Below are 17,923 nucleotides of genomic sequence, written 5' to 3'. Positions count from 1 at the left end.
ACTTTTGTGAGTGTTGTTTATTTCACTTTTGTTTATTATCTATTTCACTAGCTTTGGCAATGTAAACATATGTTTCCCATGACAATAAAGCCCTGAAATTGAATTGAATTGAGAAGGAGAGAGACAACACCTGCCCAAGCCCCATCCTGCGATCTAAGAGGTAGCATCAGATGCTCAACATGCTCTGATCACACCTACTGTGATGGTCCGAGCCCAAACCAAACAAAACAACACTAGACACTATGGAACACTAGACACTATGGAACACTAGACACTATGGAACACTAGACACTATGGAACACTAGACACTATGGAACACTAGGCACTATGGAACACTAGACACTATGGAACACTAGACACTATGGAACACTAGACACTATGGAACACTAGACACTATGGAACACTAGACACTATGGAACACTAGACACTATGGAACACTAGACACTATGGAACACTAGACACTATGGAACACTAGACACTATGGAACACTAGACACTATGGAACACTAGACACTATGGAACACTAGACACTATGGAACACTAGACACTATGGAACACTAGACAATATGGAACACTAGATACTATGGAACACTAGGCACTATGGAACACTAGACACTATGGAACACTAGACACTATGGAACACTAGACACTATGGAGCACAAAGCTTTTACTATCTCATTCTGGAATATACAAGGTCTGAGGACATGTGCCTTTGGCCTAAAGAGCAGGAACCCAGACTTCCTCCTTGAAATCGGAAATGAACCAAGAAGGGCCAATAGCAGCACCTAGACATTCTGCACAGATTCTGTCAGACCTGGGCTCTGACAGTAAATCTCAGTAAGACAAAAATAATGGTGTTCCAAAAAAGATTCAGTTGCCAGGACCACAAATACAAATTCCATCTAGACACTGTTGCCCTAGAGCACACAAAAAACTATATATACATCGGCCTAAACATCAGCACCACAGGTAACTTCCACAAAGCTGTGAACGATCTGAGAGACAAGGCAAGAAGGGCCTTCTATGCCATCAAAAGGAACATAAAATTTGACATACCAATTAGAATCTGTCTAAAAATACTTGAATCAGATAAAGAACCCTTTACCCTTTATGGTTGTGAGGTCTGGGGTCCACTCACCAACCAAGATTTCACAAAATGGGACAAACACCGTAGGCAGACATGGCTCTCAAGAGAAGACAGGCTATGTGCACACTGCCCACAAAATGAGGTGGAAACTGAGCTGTACTTCCTGCCAAATGTATGACCATATTAGAGACACATATTTCCCTCAGATTACAAAGACCCACAAAGAATTTAAATTGGGTGAAATACCACAGTGTTCTGCAGCAAAATGTGTGACCTGTTGCCACAAGAAAAGGTCAACCAGTGAAGAACAAACACCATTGTAAATACAACCCATATTTATGTTTATTTATTTTCCCTTTTGTACTTTAACTGTTTGCACATAATATGACATTTGAAATGTCTTTATTATTTTGGAACTTTTGTGAATGTAATGTTTACTGTTAATTTTTATTGTTTATTTCACTTTTGTTTATTATCTATTTCACTTGCTTCAGCAATGTAAACATATGTTTCCCATGACAATAAAGCCCTTAAATTGAATTGACTGACAGACAGACAGACAGACAGACAGACAGACAGACAGACAGACAGACAGACAGACAGACAGACAGACAGACAGACAGACAGACAGACAGACAGACAGTGATGTCACAATAGGGATCGGGTAGAGTAGACGTACTTGTAGAGCACAGATCTGTTGTGGGCAGGAACCATCTGTTCTATGAAGTAACCAGGATAGAGAACAGAGATCCCTATCAGCCTCTGAACGATGAGCTGGGGCTGGAAGAGATACTGACACTCCTCATACAGACCCTAGAGGAGAGGAGAGGCAAGCATAGGGGGGAGGGGAGGAGAGGGAAGGAGAGAGGTGAGAGGTGAGTAGAGGAGATGAGGGGAGGAGGAGTGGGAGGAGAGGAGAGGAGTGGCGCGGATTGGTGGAGGAGGGGGAAGACAAGAGGGGGGAGGAGGGGGAGGACAAGAGGGGTGAGGAGAGGAAAAAATATTTTTGTTAGCAAACCCTTTTCAGAAAGATAGCTGATTGCAGCTGTTACTGTACTATAAGAGGCAGAGAGGGTAGAGAGGTAGAGAGGTAGAGAGGGTAGAAAGGGAGAGAGGGTGGAGAGGGTAGAGAGGGTGGAGAGGGTAGAGAGGGTGGAGAGGGTGGAGAGAGTAGAGGTAGAGAGGATAGAGAGGTAGAGAGGGTAGAGAGGTAGAGAGGGTAAAGAGATGTAGAGAGGGTAGAGAGGTAGAGAGGGTAGAGAGGTAGAGAGGATATGAGGGTAGAGAGGTAGAGAGGTAGAGAGGGTCGAGAGGTAGAGAGGGTAGAGAGGGTAGAGAGGGTTGAGAGGCTAAAGAGGTAGAGAGGCTAAAGAGGTAGAGAGGGTAGAGAGGTAGAGAGGGTAGAGAGATAAGATGGTAGAGAGATAAGATGGTAGAGAGGGTAGAGAGGTAGAGAATAAGAGAGGTAGAGAGGTAGAGAAGGTCCAACGAGTCAGTTCGTCAAATGTCTGCCCTGCTAGAGCTGCCCCCAGTCAACTCTAAGTGCTTTATTATAAAGAGGAAACGTCTCGGAGCAACAACGGCTCATACACAAAGTGGTAGACCACACAAGCTCACAGAACAGGACCGCCGAGTGCTGAAGTGCGTACTGTAGCATGTCAAAATCATCTGTCCTCGGTTGCCACACTAACTACTGAGTTCCAAACCTCCCCTGGAAACAACGTCAGCACGAGCTGTTCGTCGGGAGCTTCATGAAATGGGTTTCCGTGGCCAGTTTCCAAGCCTAAGATCTCCATGCGTAATGCCAAGCGAGGGCTGGAGTGGTGTAAAGCTCCCCAGCATTGGACTGGAGCAATGGAAAAGCTGTAGTAATGAATCACGCTACAAATCAAATCCATTTTTATTTGTCACATACACATATTTATCAAATCAAATCCCAGCAGATGTTATTATCGGTGTAGATAAATGCAGTAATATCTAACAATACACTAATCTAAAAGTAAAATAATGGAATTAAGAAATACATAAACTAAGACGAGTGATGTCGATGTGGCATTGACTAATATTCGGTCTATATTAGAATAGAACACAGTATATACATACGAAATGAGTAAAGCAGTATGTAAACATTATTAAAGTGGAGAAAGGGGGATACCTAGTCAATTATACAACTGAATGTCTATGTATCAGTGGAGGCTCCTCAGAGGAGGAAGGGGAGGACCATCCTTCTCAGTGAATTTCATAAAAATGTAAATTGTAAAACATGTAAAAAGTGATCCTTTTTAGATAAAACTACACTAAATATAACCACGTCACCAAATAACTGATTAAAACACTGTTTAGCAAATGTCTACAGTAGCCTCAATAGCACTCTGTAGGGTAGCACCATGGCCGGAGGACAGCTAGTTTCCATCCTCCTCTGGGTACACTGACTTCAATACAAAACCTAGGAGGTTCTCACCTCCTTCCATAGACTTATACAGTAATTATGACAACTTCCGGAGGACGTCCGTCCTCCAGCCTATCAGAGCTCTTACAGCATGAACTGACATGTTGTCCACCCAATCAAAGGATGAGAGAAGGTAGTAGTACTGAAAGTATAAGCTACAGCTGGCGAGCACTGCAGTGCATAAATTGTGGTGAGTAGTTGCCCCAAATAGAAAGAAAGACAACAATTGAACAGCTTTGAACAAATTAATTTGTTCCAAAATGAAGGAGAAGCAAGAGAGAAATATATAAATGTATTGCCACCAGGTGTAACTGCTTACTGACTGTACAATGTAACGATACATGTTTGTAGCAGGTTTACTAACACATTAGTTCTATTAGCTATATTGACTATGACGTTACTTTATCTAATATGGTGACAACGATGTGTAGCGGTTTGGCTTGGAAAGTTTTTTTTCTCCTGGTCACATACAGCTGATGTGTTGTGCATTGAAGTCCACAAGCGAAAGGAAGAGAAGGAATACAACGTGGCTGCTATGAGAGTGAACTGTGTTTCCTCATGATCAGGGGTGTATTCATTCCGCTGATTCTGTTTTAAAAACGTTTCTTAAACAGCAATAATATACCTGAATTTGTCCAATAGAAACTCTTGTTTGCAACTGTTGGACTAATGATTACACCCTCGATCAGGCAAGAGTGTGCAAGGCGGTATTGACTGTCACTGTCCTCAAATTTGTCTCTATCTCTCAACCACTGACAGACCAGCCAATCAGTCGCGTGCCTGACGCTCCAGATGATCCATGGAGAATTCCTGATTCTACCTGGATTATGTTGGAGAGGCTTCCATTAAAGAACACCGTCTGTGTTCTGTTAGACAGGTAACTCTTTATCCACATTATGGCAGGGGGTGTAAAGCCATAACACCGTCTGTGTTCTGTTAGACAGGTAACTCTTTATCCACATTATGGCAGGGGGTGTAAAGCCATAACACCGTCTGTGTTCTGTTAGGTAACTCTTTATCCACATTATGGCAGGGGGTGTAAAGCCATAACACCGTCTGTGTTCTGTTAGGTAACTCTTTATCCACATTATAGCAGGGGGTGTAAAGCCATAACACCGTCTGTGTTCTGTTAGACAGGTAACTCTTTATCCACATTATAGCAGGGGGTGTAAAGCCATAACACCGTCTGTGTTCTGTTAGACAGGTAACTCTTTATCCACATTATAGCAGGGGGTGTAAAGCCATAACACCGTCTGTGTTCTGTTAGGTAACTCTTTATCCACATTATAGCAGGGGGTGTAAAGCCATAACACCGTCTGTGTTCTGTTAGACAGGTAACTCTTTATCCACATTATAGCAGGGGGTGTAAAGCCATAACACCCTCTGTGTTCTGTTAGACAGGTAACTCTTTATCCACATTATAGCAGGGGGTGTAAAGCCATAACACCCTCTGTGTTCTGTTAGACAGGTAACTCTTTATCCACATTATAGCAGGGGGTGTAAAGCCATAACACCCTCTGTGTTCTGTTAGACAGGTAACTCTTTATCCACATTATGGCAGGGGTTGTAAAGCCATAACACCCTCTGTGTTCTGTTAGACAGGTAACTCTTTATCCACATTATGGCAGGGGGTGTAAAGCCATAACACCCTCTGTGTTCTGTTAGACAGGTAACTCTTTATCCACATTATGGCAGGGGGTGTAAAGCCATAACACCCCTGTGTTCTGTTAGACAGGTAACTCTTTATCCACATTATGGCAGGGGGTGTAAAGCCATAACACCCTCTGTGTTCTGTTAGACAGGTAACTCTTTATCCACATTATAGCAGGGGGTGTAAAGCCATAACACCCTCTGTGTTCTGTTAGACAGGTAACTCTTTATCCACATTATAGAAGGGGGTGTAAAGCCATAACACCCTCTGTGTTCTGTTAGACAGGTAACTCTTTATCCACATTATAGCAGGGGGGTGTAAAGCCATAACACCCTCTGTGTTCTGTTAGACAGGTAACTCTTTATCCACATTATAGCAGGGGGTGTAAAGCCATAACACCCTCTGTGTTCTGTTAGACAGGTAACTCTTTATCCACATTATAGCAGGGGGTGTAAAGCCATAACACCCTCTGTGTTCTGTTAGGTAACTCTTTATCCACATTATAGCAGGGGGTGTAAAGCCATAACACCCTCTGTGTTCTGTTAGACAGGTAACTCTTTATCCACATTATAGCAGGGGGTGTAAAGCCATAACACCCTCTGTGTTCTGTTAGGTAACTCTTTATCCACATTATAGCAGGGGGTGTAAAGCCATAACACCCTCTGTGTTCTGTTAGACAGGTAACTCTTTATCCACAATATAGCAGGGGGTGTAAAGCCATAACACCCTCTGTGTTCTGTTAGGTAACTCTTTATCCACAATATAGCAGGGGGTGTAAAGCCATAATACCCTCTGTGTTCTGTTAGGTAACTCTTTATCCACAATATAGCAGGGGGTGTAAAGCCATAACACCCTCTGTGTTCTGTTAGACAGGTAACTCTTTATCCACATTATAGCAGGGGTGTAAAGCCATAACACCCTCTGTGTTCTGTTAGACAGGTAACTCTTTATCCACATTATAGCAGGGGGGTGTAAAGCCATAACACCCTCTGTGTTCTGTTAGGTAACTCTTTATCCACATTATAGCAGGGGTGTAAAGCCATAACACCCTCTGTGTTCTGTTAGGTAACTCTTTATACACATTATAGCAGGGGGTGTAAAGCCATAACACCCTCTGTGTTCTGTTAGACAGGTAACTCTTTATACACATTATAGCAGGGGGGTGTAAAGCCATAACACCCTCTGTGTTCTGTTAGACAGGTAACTCTTTATACACATTATAGCAGGGGGTGTAAAGCCATAACACCCTCTGTGTTCTGTTAGACAGGTAACTCTTTATCCACATTATAGCAGGGGGTGTAAAGCCATAACACCCTCTGTGTTCTGTTAGACAGGTAACTCTTTGTCCACATTATAGCAGGGGGTGTAAAGCCATAACACCCTCTGTGTTCTGTTAGACAGGTAACTCTTTATCCACATTATAGCAGGGGGTGTAAAGCCATAACACCCTCTGTGTTCTGTTAGACAGGTAACTCTTTGTCCACATTATAGCAGGGGGTGTAAAGCCATAACACCCTCTGTGTTCTGTTAGACAGGTAACTCTTTATCCACATTATAGCAGGGGGTGTAAAGCCATAACACCCTCTGTGTTCTGTTAGACAGGTAACTCTTTATCCACATTATAGCAGGGGGTGTAAAGCCATAACACCCTCTGTGTTCTGTTAGACAGGTAACTCTTTATCCACATTATAGCAGGGGGTGTAAAGCCATAACACCCTCTGTGTTCTGTTAGACAGGTAACTCTTTATCCACATTATAGCAGGGGGTGTAAAGCCATAACACCCTCTGTGTTCTGTTAGACAGGTAACTCTTTATCCACATTATAGCAGGGGTGTAAAGCCATAACACCCTCTGTGTTCTGTTAGACAGGTAACTCTTTATCCACATTATAGCAGGGGGTGTAAAGCCATAACACCCTCTGTGTTCTGTTAGACAGGTAACTCTTTATCCACATTATAGCAGGGGGTGTAAAGCCATAACACCCTCTGTGTTCTGTTAGACAGGTAACTCTTTATCCACATTATAGCAGGGGTGTAAAGCCATAACACCCTCTGTGTTCTGTTAGACAGGTAACTCTTTATCCACATTATAGCAGGGGGTGTAAAGCCATAACACCCTCTGTGTTCTGTTAGACAGGTAACTCTTTATCCACATTATAGCAGGGGTGTAAAGCCATAACACCCTCTGTGTTCTGTTAGACAGGTAACTCTTTATCCACATTATAGCAAGGGGTGTAAAGCCATAACACCCTCTGTGTTCTGTTAGACAGGTAACTCTTTATCCACATTATAGCAGGGGGTGTAAAGCCATAACACCCTCTGTGTTCTGTTAGACAGCTAACTCTTTATCCACATTATAGCAGGGGGTGTAAAGCCATAACACCCTCTGTGTTCTGTTAGACAGGTAACTCTTTATCCACATTATAGCAGGGGGTGTAAAGCCATAACACCCTCTGTGTTCTGTTAGACAGGTAACTCTTTATCCACATTATAGCAGGGGGTGTAAAGCCATAACACCCTCTGTGTTCTGTTAGACAGGTAACTCTTTATCCACATTATAGCAGGGGGTGTAAAGCCATAACACCCTCTGTGTTCTGTTAGACAGGTAAGTCTTTATCCACATTATAGCAGGGGTGTAAAGCCATAACACCCTCTGTGTTCTGTTAGACAGGTAACTCTTTATCCACATTATAGCAGGGGGTGTAAAGCCATAACACCCTCTGTGTTCTGTTAGACAGGTAACTCTTTATCCACATTATAGCAGGGGGTGTAAAGCCATAACACCATCTGTGTTCTGTTAGACAGGTAACTCTTTATCCACATTATAGCAGGGGGTGTAAAGCCATAACACCCTCTGTGTTCTGTTAGACAGGTAACTCTTTATCCACATTATAGCAGGGGGTGTAAAGCCATAACACCCTCTGTGTTCTGTTAGACAGGTAAGTCTTTATCCACATTATAGCAGGGGGTGTAAAGCCATAACACCCTCTGTGTTCTGTTAGACAGGTAACTCTTTATCCACATTATAGCAGGGGTGTAAAGCCATAACACCCATCTGTGTTCTGTTAGACAGGTAACTCTTTATCCACATTATAGCAGGGGGTGTAAAGCCATAACACCATCTGTGTTCTGTTAGACAGGTAACTCTTTATCCACATTATAGCAGGGGTGTAAAGCCATAACACCATCTGTGTTCTGTTAGACAGGTAACTCTTTATCCACATTATAGCAGGGGTGTAAAGCCATAACACCCTCTGTGTTCTGTTAGACAGGTAACTCTTTATCCACATTATAGCAGGGGGTGTAAAGCCATAACACCATCTGTGTTCTGTTAGACAGGTAACTCTTTATCCACATTATAGCAGGGGGTGTAAAGCCAGGTAATATCCACACATCTGTGTTCTGTTAGACAGGTAACTCTTTATCCACATTATAGCAGGGGTGTAAAGCCATAACACCATCTGTGTTCTGTTAGACAGGTAACTCTTTATCCACATTATAGCAGGGGGTGTAAAGCCATAACACCCTCTGTGTTCTGTTAGACAGGTAACTCTTTATCCACATTATAGCAGGGGGTGTAAAGCCATAACACCCTCTGTGTTCTGTTAGACAGGTAACTCTTTATCCACATTATAGCAGGGGGTGTAAAGCCATAACACATACGTTTTTCCAGCAGCAGACTATGATCAATAATGTCAAAAGCTGCACTGAAGTCTAACAAATCAGCTCCCACAATCTTTTTATCATCGATTTCTCTCAGCCAATCATCTGTCATTTGTGTAAATGCTGTGCTTGTTGGTTGAATGTCCGTTCCTATAAGCGTGCTGAAAGACCATTGTCAATTTATTTACTGTGAAATAGCATTGTATCTGATCAAACACAATGTTTTCCTGAACTGTACTAAAGGTTGGTAACAGGCTGATTGATCGACTATTTGAACCAGTAAAAGGGGCTTTAAAGCGATTACAGCCTCCAGTCTTCTTGGGTATGACGCAATTACAGCCTCCAGTCTTCTTGGGTATGACGCGATTACAGCCTCCAGTCTTCTTGGGTATGACGCGATTACAGCCTCCAGTCTTCTTGGGTATGACGCGATTACAGCCTCCAGTCTTCTTGGGTATGACGCGATTACAGCCTCCAGTCTTCTTGGGTATGACGCGATTACAGCCTCCAGTCTTCTTGGGTATGACGCGATTACAGCCTCCAGTCTTCTTGGGTATGACGCGATTACAGCCTCCAGTCTTCTTGGGTATGACGCGATTACAGCCTCCAGTCTTCTTGGGTATGACGTGATTACAGCCTCCAGTCTTCTTGGGTATGACGCGATTACAGCCTCCAGTCTTCTTGGGTGTGACGCGATTACAGCCTCCAGTCTTCTTGGGTATGACGCGATTACAGCCTCCAGTCTTCCTGGGTTTGACGTGATTACAACCTCCAGTCTTCTTGGGTATGACGTGATTACAGCCTCCAGTCTTCTTGGGTATGACGCGATTACAGCCTCCAGTCTTCTTGGGTATGACGCGATTACAGCCTCCAGTCTTCTTGGGTATGACGCGATTACAGCCTCCAGTCTTCTTGGGTATGACGCGATTACAGCCTCCAGTCTTCTTGGGTATGACGTGATTACAGCCTCCAGTCTTCTTGGGTATGACGCGATTACAGCCTCCAGTCTTCTTGGGTATGACGCGATTACAGCCTCCAGTCTTCTTGGGTATGACGCGATTACAGCCTCCAGTCTTCCTGGGTTTGACGTGATTACAACCTCCAGTCTTCTTGGGTATGACGCGATTACAGCCTCCAGTCTTCTTGGGTATGACGCGATTACAGCCTCCAGTCTTCTTGGGTATGACGCGATTACAGCCTCCAGTCTTCTTGGGTATGACGCGATTACAGCCTCCAGTCTTCTTGGGTATGACGCGATTACAGCCTCCAGTCTTCTTGGGTTTGACGCGATTACAGCCTCCAGTCTTCTTGGGTATGACGCGATTACAGCCTCCAGTCTTCTTGGGTATGACGCGATTACAGCCTCCAGTCTTCTTGGGTATGACGCGATTACAGCCTCCAGTCTTCCTGGGTTTGACGCGATTACAGCCTCCGGTCTTCTTGGGTTTGACGCGATTACAGCCTCCAGTCTTCCTGGGTTTGACGCGATTACAGCCTCCGGTCTTCTTGGGTATGACGCGATTACAGCCTCCAGTCTTCTTGGGTATGACGCGATTACAGCCTCCAGTCTTCCTGGGTTTGACGTGATTACAGCCTCCAGTCGTCTTGGGTATGATGCGATTACAGCCTCCAGTCTTCTTGGGTTTGACGCCTCAAGCTTGACACACCTGTATTTGGGGAGTTTCTCTCATTCTTCTCTGCAGATCCTCTCAGGCTCTGTCAGGTTAAATGGGGAGAGTTGCTCCTGTGTTGTCTTGGCTGTGTGCTTTGGGGCCGTTGTCTTGGCTGTGTGCTTTGGGGCCGTTGTCTTGGCTGTATGCTTAGGTCCGTTGTCTTGGCTGTGTGCTTAGGGCTGTCGTCTTGGCTGTGTGCTTAGGTCCTTTGTCTTGGCTGTGTGCTTAGGGCTTTTGTCTTGTTGGAAGGTGAACCTTCACCCCCAGTCTGAGGTCCTGTGCGCTCTGGAGCTGGTTTTCATCACGGATCTCAGTACTTTGCTCCGTTCATCTTTCGCTCAATCCTGACTAGTCTCCCAGTCCCTGCCGCTGAAAACATCCCCACAGCGATGCACAGAATGATGTTGCCACCACCATGCTTCACCGTAGGGATGGTGCCATGTTTCCTCCATCATCTTATCTCTCAGCTCTCTTCCCGTAATCTTACAAGTTAATATAATATTAATTCAACTTTTTATTCATTTTTTTCTCAACAAATCCATCTGATAATATGGATAACTTTTTAGATAACTTGGATTGTTAGAGCCGATTTGGACATATTTGTATAAAAGACCGAACATATGGAGCTCCATATATATTTGTGTAAATATATTAAATATTAATGTAAATGATGAAATATTAGGTACGTACCTTAACGATTTATATTTACCTGATTGAGATATATTCATTTGTTGTTAGTGTAACTCAGCCATTTGGCCCCCCCTCTTAGCCTATTCATTGTATTGTGGTAAGTGTGTTAGGATAAAGGCAGGAAGTTGTGCCTTCGGGGGAGGAGTCCTTGCTAGATGCGGGAGCGGTATAGTTTTTTGATCATACAGACAGGTCATAATATGTATTTTCCATATAAAGTCATCTATGCTTTAAGTTGATTGGAGAATCATTTATTTGTTAGATATAAGAAGAATAAACATTTTTGTTGCACCATATCCCTGGATGTCATTGAATGTTTGGCCGTTTGGAAACCTTGAGTGTGGACTGTATGCGTACCAAACAACCCCGCTTCAGGCTTGGGCAGTGGCTATGGTAAAGACGAAAGGAAGCCACTCCATGGATATTCCATCCATTGATATGGACATGTGCTGGACAACCCTGTGCATCTTGATGAGATAGTTAATGCAAAGTGACAAAGCCCCAGGCCCTGACGGCTTATATAATATAATAATATATGCCATTTAGCGGACGCTTTTATCCAAAGCGACTTACAGTCATGTGTGCATACATTCTACGTATGGGTGGTCCCGGGAATCAAACCCACTACCCTGGCATTACAAGCGCCATGCTCTACCAACTGAGCTACAGAAGGACCAGTCGATTAAAAACTAAATTCTCAGATAAACTCGCCCCATTACTATTAGATATGTTCACCAACTTAAACTCAAGATCCGGCAGAAGGTGGTGGATCCCTACCATCATATCTGATGATCAAACGGACTTCATCAATCAATAAAATCACATTTATTCATAAAGCCCTTTTTTACATCAGCCGATGTCACAAAGTGCTGTACAGAAACCCAGCCTAAAACCCCAAACAGCAAGCAATGCAGGTGTAGAAGCACAGTGGTTAGGAAAAACTCCCTAGAAAGGCAGGAGTCTAGGAAGAAACCTAGAGAGGAACCAGGGGTGGACAGTCCTCTTGTGGCTGTGCTGGGTGGAGATTATAAGAGTACATGGCCAAGATGTTCAAATGTTTATAATAATAATCCCAGTGGTTGTAGAGAGTGCAACAGGTCAGCACCTCAGGAGTAAATGTCAGCTGGCTTTCATCGCCGAGCATTCAGAGTTAGACAGCAGCTACGGAAGAGAGAGTCGAAAACAGCAGGTCTGGGACAGGTAGCACGTCCGGTGAACAGGTCAGGATTCCATAGCCGCAGGTAGAACAGTTGAAACTGGAGCAGCAGCATGACCAGGTGGAATGGGGACAGCAAGGAGTCATCAGGCCAGGCAGTCCTGAGGCATGGTCCTAGGTCCCAATGCTCAGGTCCTTGGGGAGGGGAGGGAGAGAGTGAACATTAGAGGGAGCATACTTAAATTCACACAGGACACCGGATTAGACAGGAGAAGTACTCCAGATATAACAGACTGATCCAACCCCCCCGACACATAAACTACTGCAGTATAAATACTGGAGGCTGAGATAGGAAGGGTCGGAAGACACTGGCCCCGTCCAACGATACCCCCAGACAGGGTCAAACAGGCAGGATACGACCCCACCCACTTTGCAAAAGTACAGCCCCCACACCATTAGAGGGATATCTTCAAACCACCAACTTCCTACCCTGAGACAAGGCTGAGTATAGCCCACGAAGATCTCCCCCACGGCACAAACCCCGTATGCAAAGAGCGACAACTATTTTCCAATGTACGTTATACTCTCTCTATTTGTTTCTCCAGACCCTGAACATTTTTCTTTCTCTTGATCAGGAGAAGGCTTTCGACCGGGTGGAGTGGGAAAATGTATTTCAGATTGTAGGAAGCTTTGATTTTGGGTCCAATTTTATCTCATAGATACATCTGCTCTATTCTGCTCCAACAGATAGCATGCACACGAACTCTCAACATTCAAAATGCTTCCCCCTCTCCAGAGGAACCCGTCAAGGGTGCACTATATCCCCGCTCCTTTTTGCACTTACGAACAGCTTTCTTTGGCCTTAAAATTATCACCATAATTCACTGGAATCACAAAGTGTCACAACTGACCTACTATTATATATCACCATGTAACCTCTGTCGATAGCATATTACACATTTGGATCATTCTCAGGTTACAGATTGAACATTCAGAAAAGTTAATGTTTTGCAATTAACCCCGCTGCCAAGCTAATTCCCCATGGCCTTTCCGTTTGTCGCCCACTGGTTTTTACTATTTAGGTGTGAATATAACACATTCTCTAGCAACTCTCCATAAAACTATCTTTGCAAGATTAGTCACACGAGTTAAAGTAGATTTACAACGCTGGGATAGTCTGCCTCCATCCTTAGCTGGCAGAATCCAATCTGTTAAAATTAAAATTTCTATACCCTAGAAATGTCTTCCGATCTTTCTTCTGAAATCATTTTTTACCAGATTAGATAGGCTCATCAGGTATTTTATCACCTAGGATAGGTAGAAAGAAGGGGATAAGATGGAGGATTGGCACTTCCAAATGTACTGCTTTACTATTGGCCAATATTCAAAAGATTATGGTCTGGTGTAAGTACCAACTGGACCAACTTCATTAGATCTCCTGCCAATCATCCTCCCACTCTGCCCTTGTGTCAAAGTATACTAGATATCACAGAAGGTTGGTGGCACCTTAATTAGGGAGAACAGGCTGTGATAATGATTGAGACGGAATCAGTGGATTGGTTTCAAATACATTACCAGTCAACAGTTTGGACACACCTACTCATTCAAGGGTTTGTCTTTATTTTTACTATTTTCTTGTTCTTATTCTACATTGTAGAATAAAAGTGAAGATGTCAAAACTATGAAATAACACATATGGAATCATGTAGTTGTCAGGATTTGGCCAGGGTTGTTCCGGTTTTTGGTCACTAGATGCCCCCATTGTGCCTTTTGACCTTTTGTTTTCCCTTGATCCCCATTATTATTTGCACCTGTGCCTCGTTTCCCCTGATTGTATTTAAACCCTTTGTTTTCCTCAGTCCTTTGCTCTGTGTTTGTATGTTAGCACCCAGCCCTAGTACTCTGTGAACTCTTGTTGATCCCGGTGGACTCTCTTGTGGAATTCTGTTTTTTGTTCTTGTTTGTTTGTTTTTGAGTATCTTTTTGAGGCTTTTTGTGCTATACCTTCCACCTTGTGGATTTACCTTTTTGTCTTGGAGGATTACCTTTGTTCTTGTGGAATTCCTTTTGAGGTTGTGGAGTTACATGTTTTCCTGAAGAACTTCACTTTTTACTTCATTAAATACACCGTCTCAAGTACTGCTGTGTCTGCCTCATCTTCTGGGTTCTGCCAACTATTCGTGGCTCAGTTGGTTAAGTGACTGTTTCTCACTCCGGAGACCCGGGTTCGTAACCGGGTCCTGACAGTAATAACCAAAAAAGTGTTAAAGAAATGAAAATATATGTTATATTTTAGATTCTTCAAAGTAGCCACACTTTTCATTGATGATAGCTTTGCACACTCTTGGCATTCTCCCAACCAGCTTCACCTGGAATGCTTTTCCAACAATCTTGAAGGAGTTCTCACAAATGCTGAGCACTTGTTGGCTGCTTTCCCTTCACTCTGTGGTCCAATGAGCCTCGAAATTGAGCTCAAGTGCATCCTGCTTCCATTGATCATCCTTGAGATGTTTCTAGAACTTGACTGGAGTCCTCCTGTTGTCCCACAGTTGACAGTGCATGTCAGAGCAAAAGCCATGAGTTCGAAGGAATTGTCCGTAGAGCTCCGAGACAGGATTGTGTCGAGGCACAGATCTGGGGAAGGGTACCAAAACATTTCTGCAGCATTGAAGGTCCCCGAGAACGCAATGGCCTCCATCATTCTTAAATGGAAGAAGTTTGGAACCACCAAAACTCATCCTAGAGCTGGCCGCAGCCAAGCTGAGCATTCAGTCGAAAAGGGCCTTGGCTCCAAAGTTCCTCTGTTGAGATGGGAGAACCTTCCAGAACGACAACCATCTCTGCAGAATTCCACCAATCAGGCCTTTATGGTAGAGTGGCCAGACAGAAGCCACTCCTCAGTAAAAGGCACATGACAGGCCACTTGGAGTTTGCCAAAAGACACCTAAAGGACTCTCATCATGGCCTGTGTGTCTCCTCATATTTATACCCCAGTGAAACAGGAAGTCATGGCTTACCACTTAAGTGTTCCTAATCACTCAGGTGAACTTAAAAACGTAAAATATTCATGGGAATGTACTTCAGTTAGATTTTACTCATAATAATTTCTAGGGGTGCCAACAATTGTGGCACACATGTTTCTGAGGAAATCTTTATTTCACATTCATTTTTTTTCTCCAATCATTTTACTTCAAATAAAGGCTAATATTTTCAGAGAAAGACCAAGAGAATAAACAGCAAAGACGTATTTTTCACAGCTCATTTTGCTCATATTTACCAAGGCTGCCAATATTAGCGGAAGGCATTGTATATCTCATTAGTTAGGTGTTACATCCTGATATCTGATTAGCCAGGTGCTACATCCTGATATATCATTAGTTAGGTGTTACATCCTGATATCTGATTAGCCAGGTGCTACATCCTGATATCTGATTAGCCAGGTGCTACATCCTGATATCTCATTAGCCAGGTGCTACATCCTGATATCTCATTAGCCAGGTGCTACATCCTGATATCTCATTAGCCAGGTGCTACATCCTGATATCTGATTAGCCAGGTGCTACATCCTGATATCTCATTAGCCAGGTGCTACATCCTGATATCTCATTAGCCAGGTGCTACATCCTGATATCTGATTAGACAGGTGCTACATCCTGATATCTCATTAGCCAGGTGCTACATCCTGATATCTCATTAGCCAGGTGCTACATCCTGATATCTCATTAGCCAGGTGCTACATCCTGATATCTGATTAGACAGGTGCTACATCCTGATATCTCATTAGCCAGGTGCTACATCCTGATATCTCATTAGCCAGGTGCTACATCCTGATATCTCATTAGCCAGGTGCTACATCCTGATATCTGATTAGCCAGGTGCTACATCCTGATATCTGATTAGCCAGGTGCTACATCCTGATATCTCATTAGCCAGGTGCTACATCCTGATATCTCATTAGCCAGGTGCTACATCCTGATATCTGATTAGACAGGTGCTACATCCTGATATCTCATTAGCCAGGTGCTACATCCTGATATCTCATTAGCCAGGTGCTACATCCTGATATCTCATTAGCCAGGTGCTACATCCTGATATCTCATTAGCCAGGTGCTACATCCTGATATCTGATTAGCCAGGTGCTACATCCTGATATCTCATTAGCCAGGTGCTACATCCTGATATCTGATTAGCCAGGTGCTACATCCTGATATCTGATTAGCCAGGTGCTACATCCTGATATCTGATTAGCCAGGTGCTACATCCTGATATCTCATTAGCCAGGTGTTACATCCTGATATCTCATTAGCCAGGTGCTACATCCTGATATCTGATTAGCCAGGTGCTACATCCTGATATCTGATTAGCCAGGTGCTACATCCTGATATCTGATTAGCCAGGTGCTACATCCTGATATCTCATTAGCCAGGTGCTACATCCTGATATCTGATTAGCCAGGTGCTACATCCTGATATCTGATTAGCCAGGTGCTACATCCTGATATCTGATTAGCCAGGTGCTACATCCTGATATCTCATTAGCCAGGTGTTACATCCTGATATCTCATTAGCCAGGTGCTACATCCTGATATCTGATTAGCCAGTGCATACAGATATCTCATTAGCCAGGTGTTACATCCTGATATCTCATTAGCCAGGTGCTACATCCTGATATCTGATTAGCCAGTGCATACAGCTATCTCATTAGCCAGGTGTTACATCCTGATATATCATTAGCCAGGTGCTACATCCTGATATCTGATTAGCCAGGTGCTACAACCTGATATCTGATTAGCCAGGTGCTACATCCTGATATCTCATTAGCCAGGTGTTACATCCTGATATCTCATTAGCCAGGTGCTACATCCTGATATCTGATTAGCCAGTGCATACAGATATCTCATTAGCCAGGTGTTACATCCTGATATCTCATTAGCCAGGTGCTACATCCTGATATCTGATTAGCCAGGTGCTACAACCTGATATCTGATTAGCCAGGTGCTACATCCTGATATCTCATTAGCCAGGTGTTACATCCTGATATCTCATTAGCCAGGTGCTACATCCTGATATCTGATTAGCCAGGTGCTACAACCTGATATCTGATTAGCCAGTGCATACAGATATCTCATTAGCCAGGTGTTACATGCAGATATCTCATTAGCTGGTGTTACTTCCAGATATGTCATTAATTAGATGATGTTACATCCATATATCTGAATAGTTAGGTGACCGATCGGTTCGAGTCGGTATAATGTAGCAAAATTTGAAATGTTTTTTTAACATTAGATAAAATTAGAGACTCAGAGCTAGAACATGGTATATCATACACTATAGTTGAGGAAAAATGGGAAAGTAATTCTGCTTTGAAAATTGGTCAACTTGTAACGTCACTTTTGAGAAAATAAAAAAAACTCTCTTAAGCTTTAGCCCCACCCATTCAGCATCATTCACACCCTCTTAAGCTTTAGCCCCAGCCATTCAGCATCATTCACACCCTCTTAAGCTTTAGCCCCACCCATTCAGCATCATTCACACCCTCTTAAGCTTTAGCCCCACC

At 43.5% G+C, this 17,923-nt stretch overlaps 1 protein-coding gene across 1 annotated transcript in view; it reads right to left on the bottom strand.

Moving 5' to 3' along the window:
* Positions 1–17,923, bottom strand: part of tmem8b (transmembrane protein 8B) — a 323,154-nt gene that overhangs the window by 136,986 nt on the left and 168,245 nt on the right. The window contains exon 4 of the mRNA XM_052479892.1: positions 1,766–1,899. Within this exon, the coding sequence (XP_052335852.1) occupies positions 1,766–1,899 (134 nt within the window). The remainder of the gene's footprint in view (positions 1–1,765; positions 1,900–17,923) is intronic.

This window comes from Oncorhynchus keta, chromosome 25 (genome assembly GCF_023373465.1).
Source record: "Oncorhynchus keta strain PuntledgeMale-10-30-2019 chromosome 25, Oket_V2, whole genome shotgun sequence".
NCBI classification, from domain to species: domain Eukaryota; kingdom Metazoa; phylum Chordata; class Actinopteri; order Salmoniformes; family Salmonidae; genus Oncorhynchus; species Oncorhynchus keta.
The sequence above is the reverse complement of the archived record's forward strand: the minus strand, read 5'-3'. Positions and strand labels throughout refer to the sequence as shown.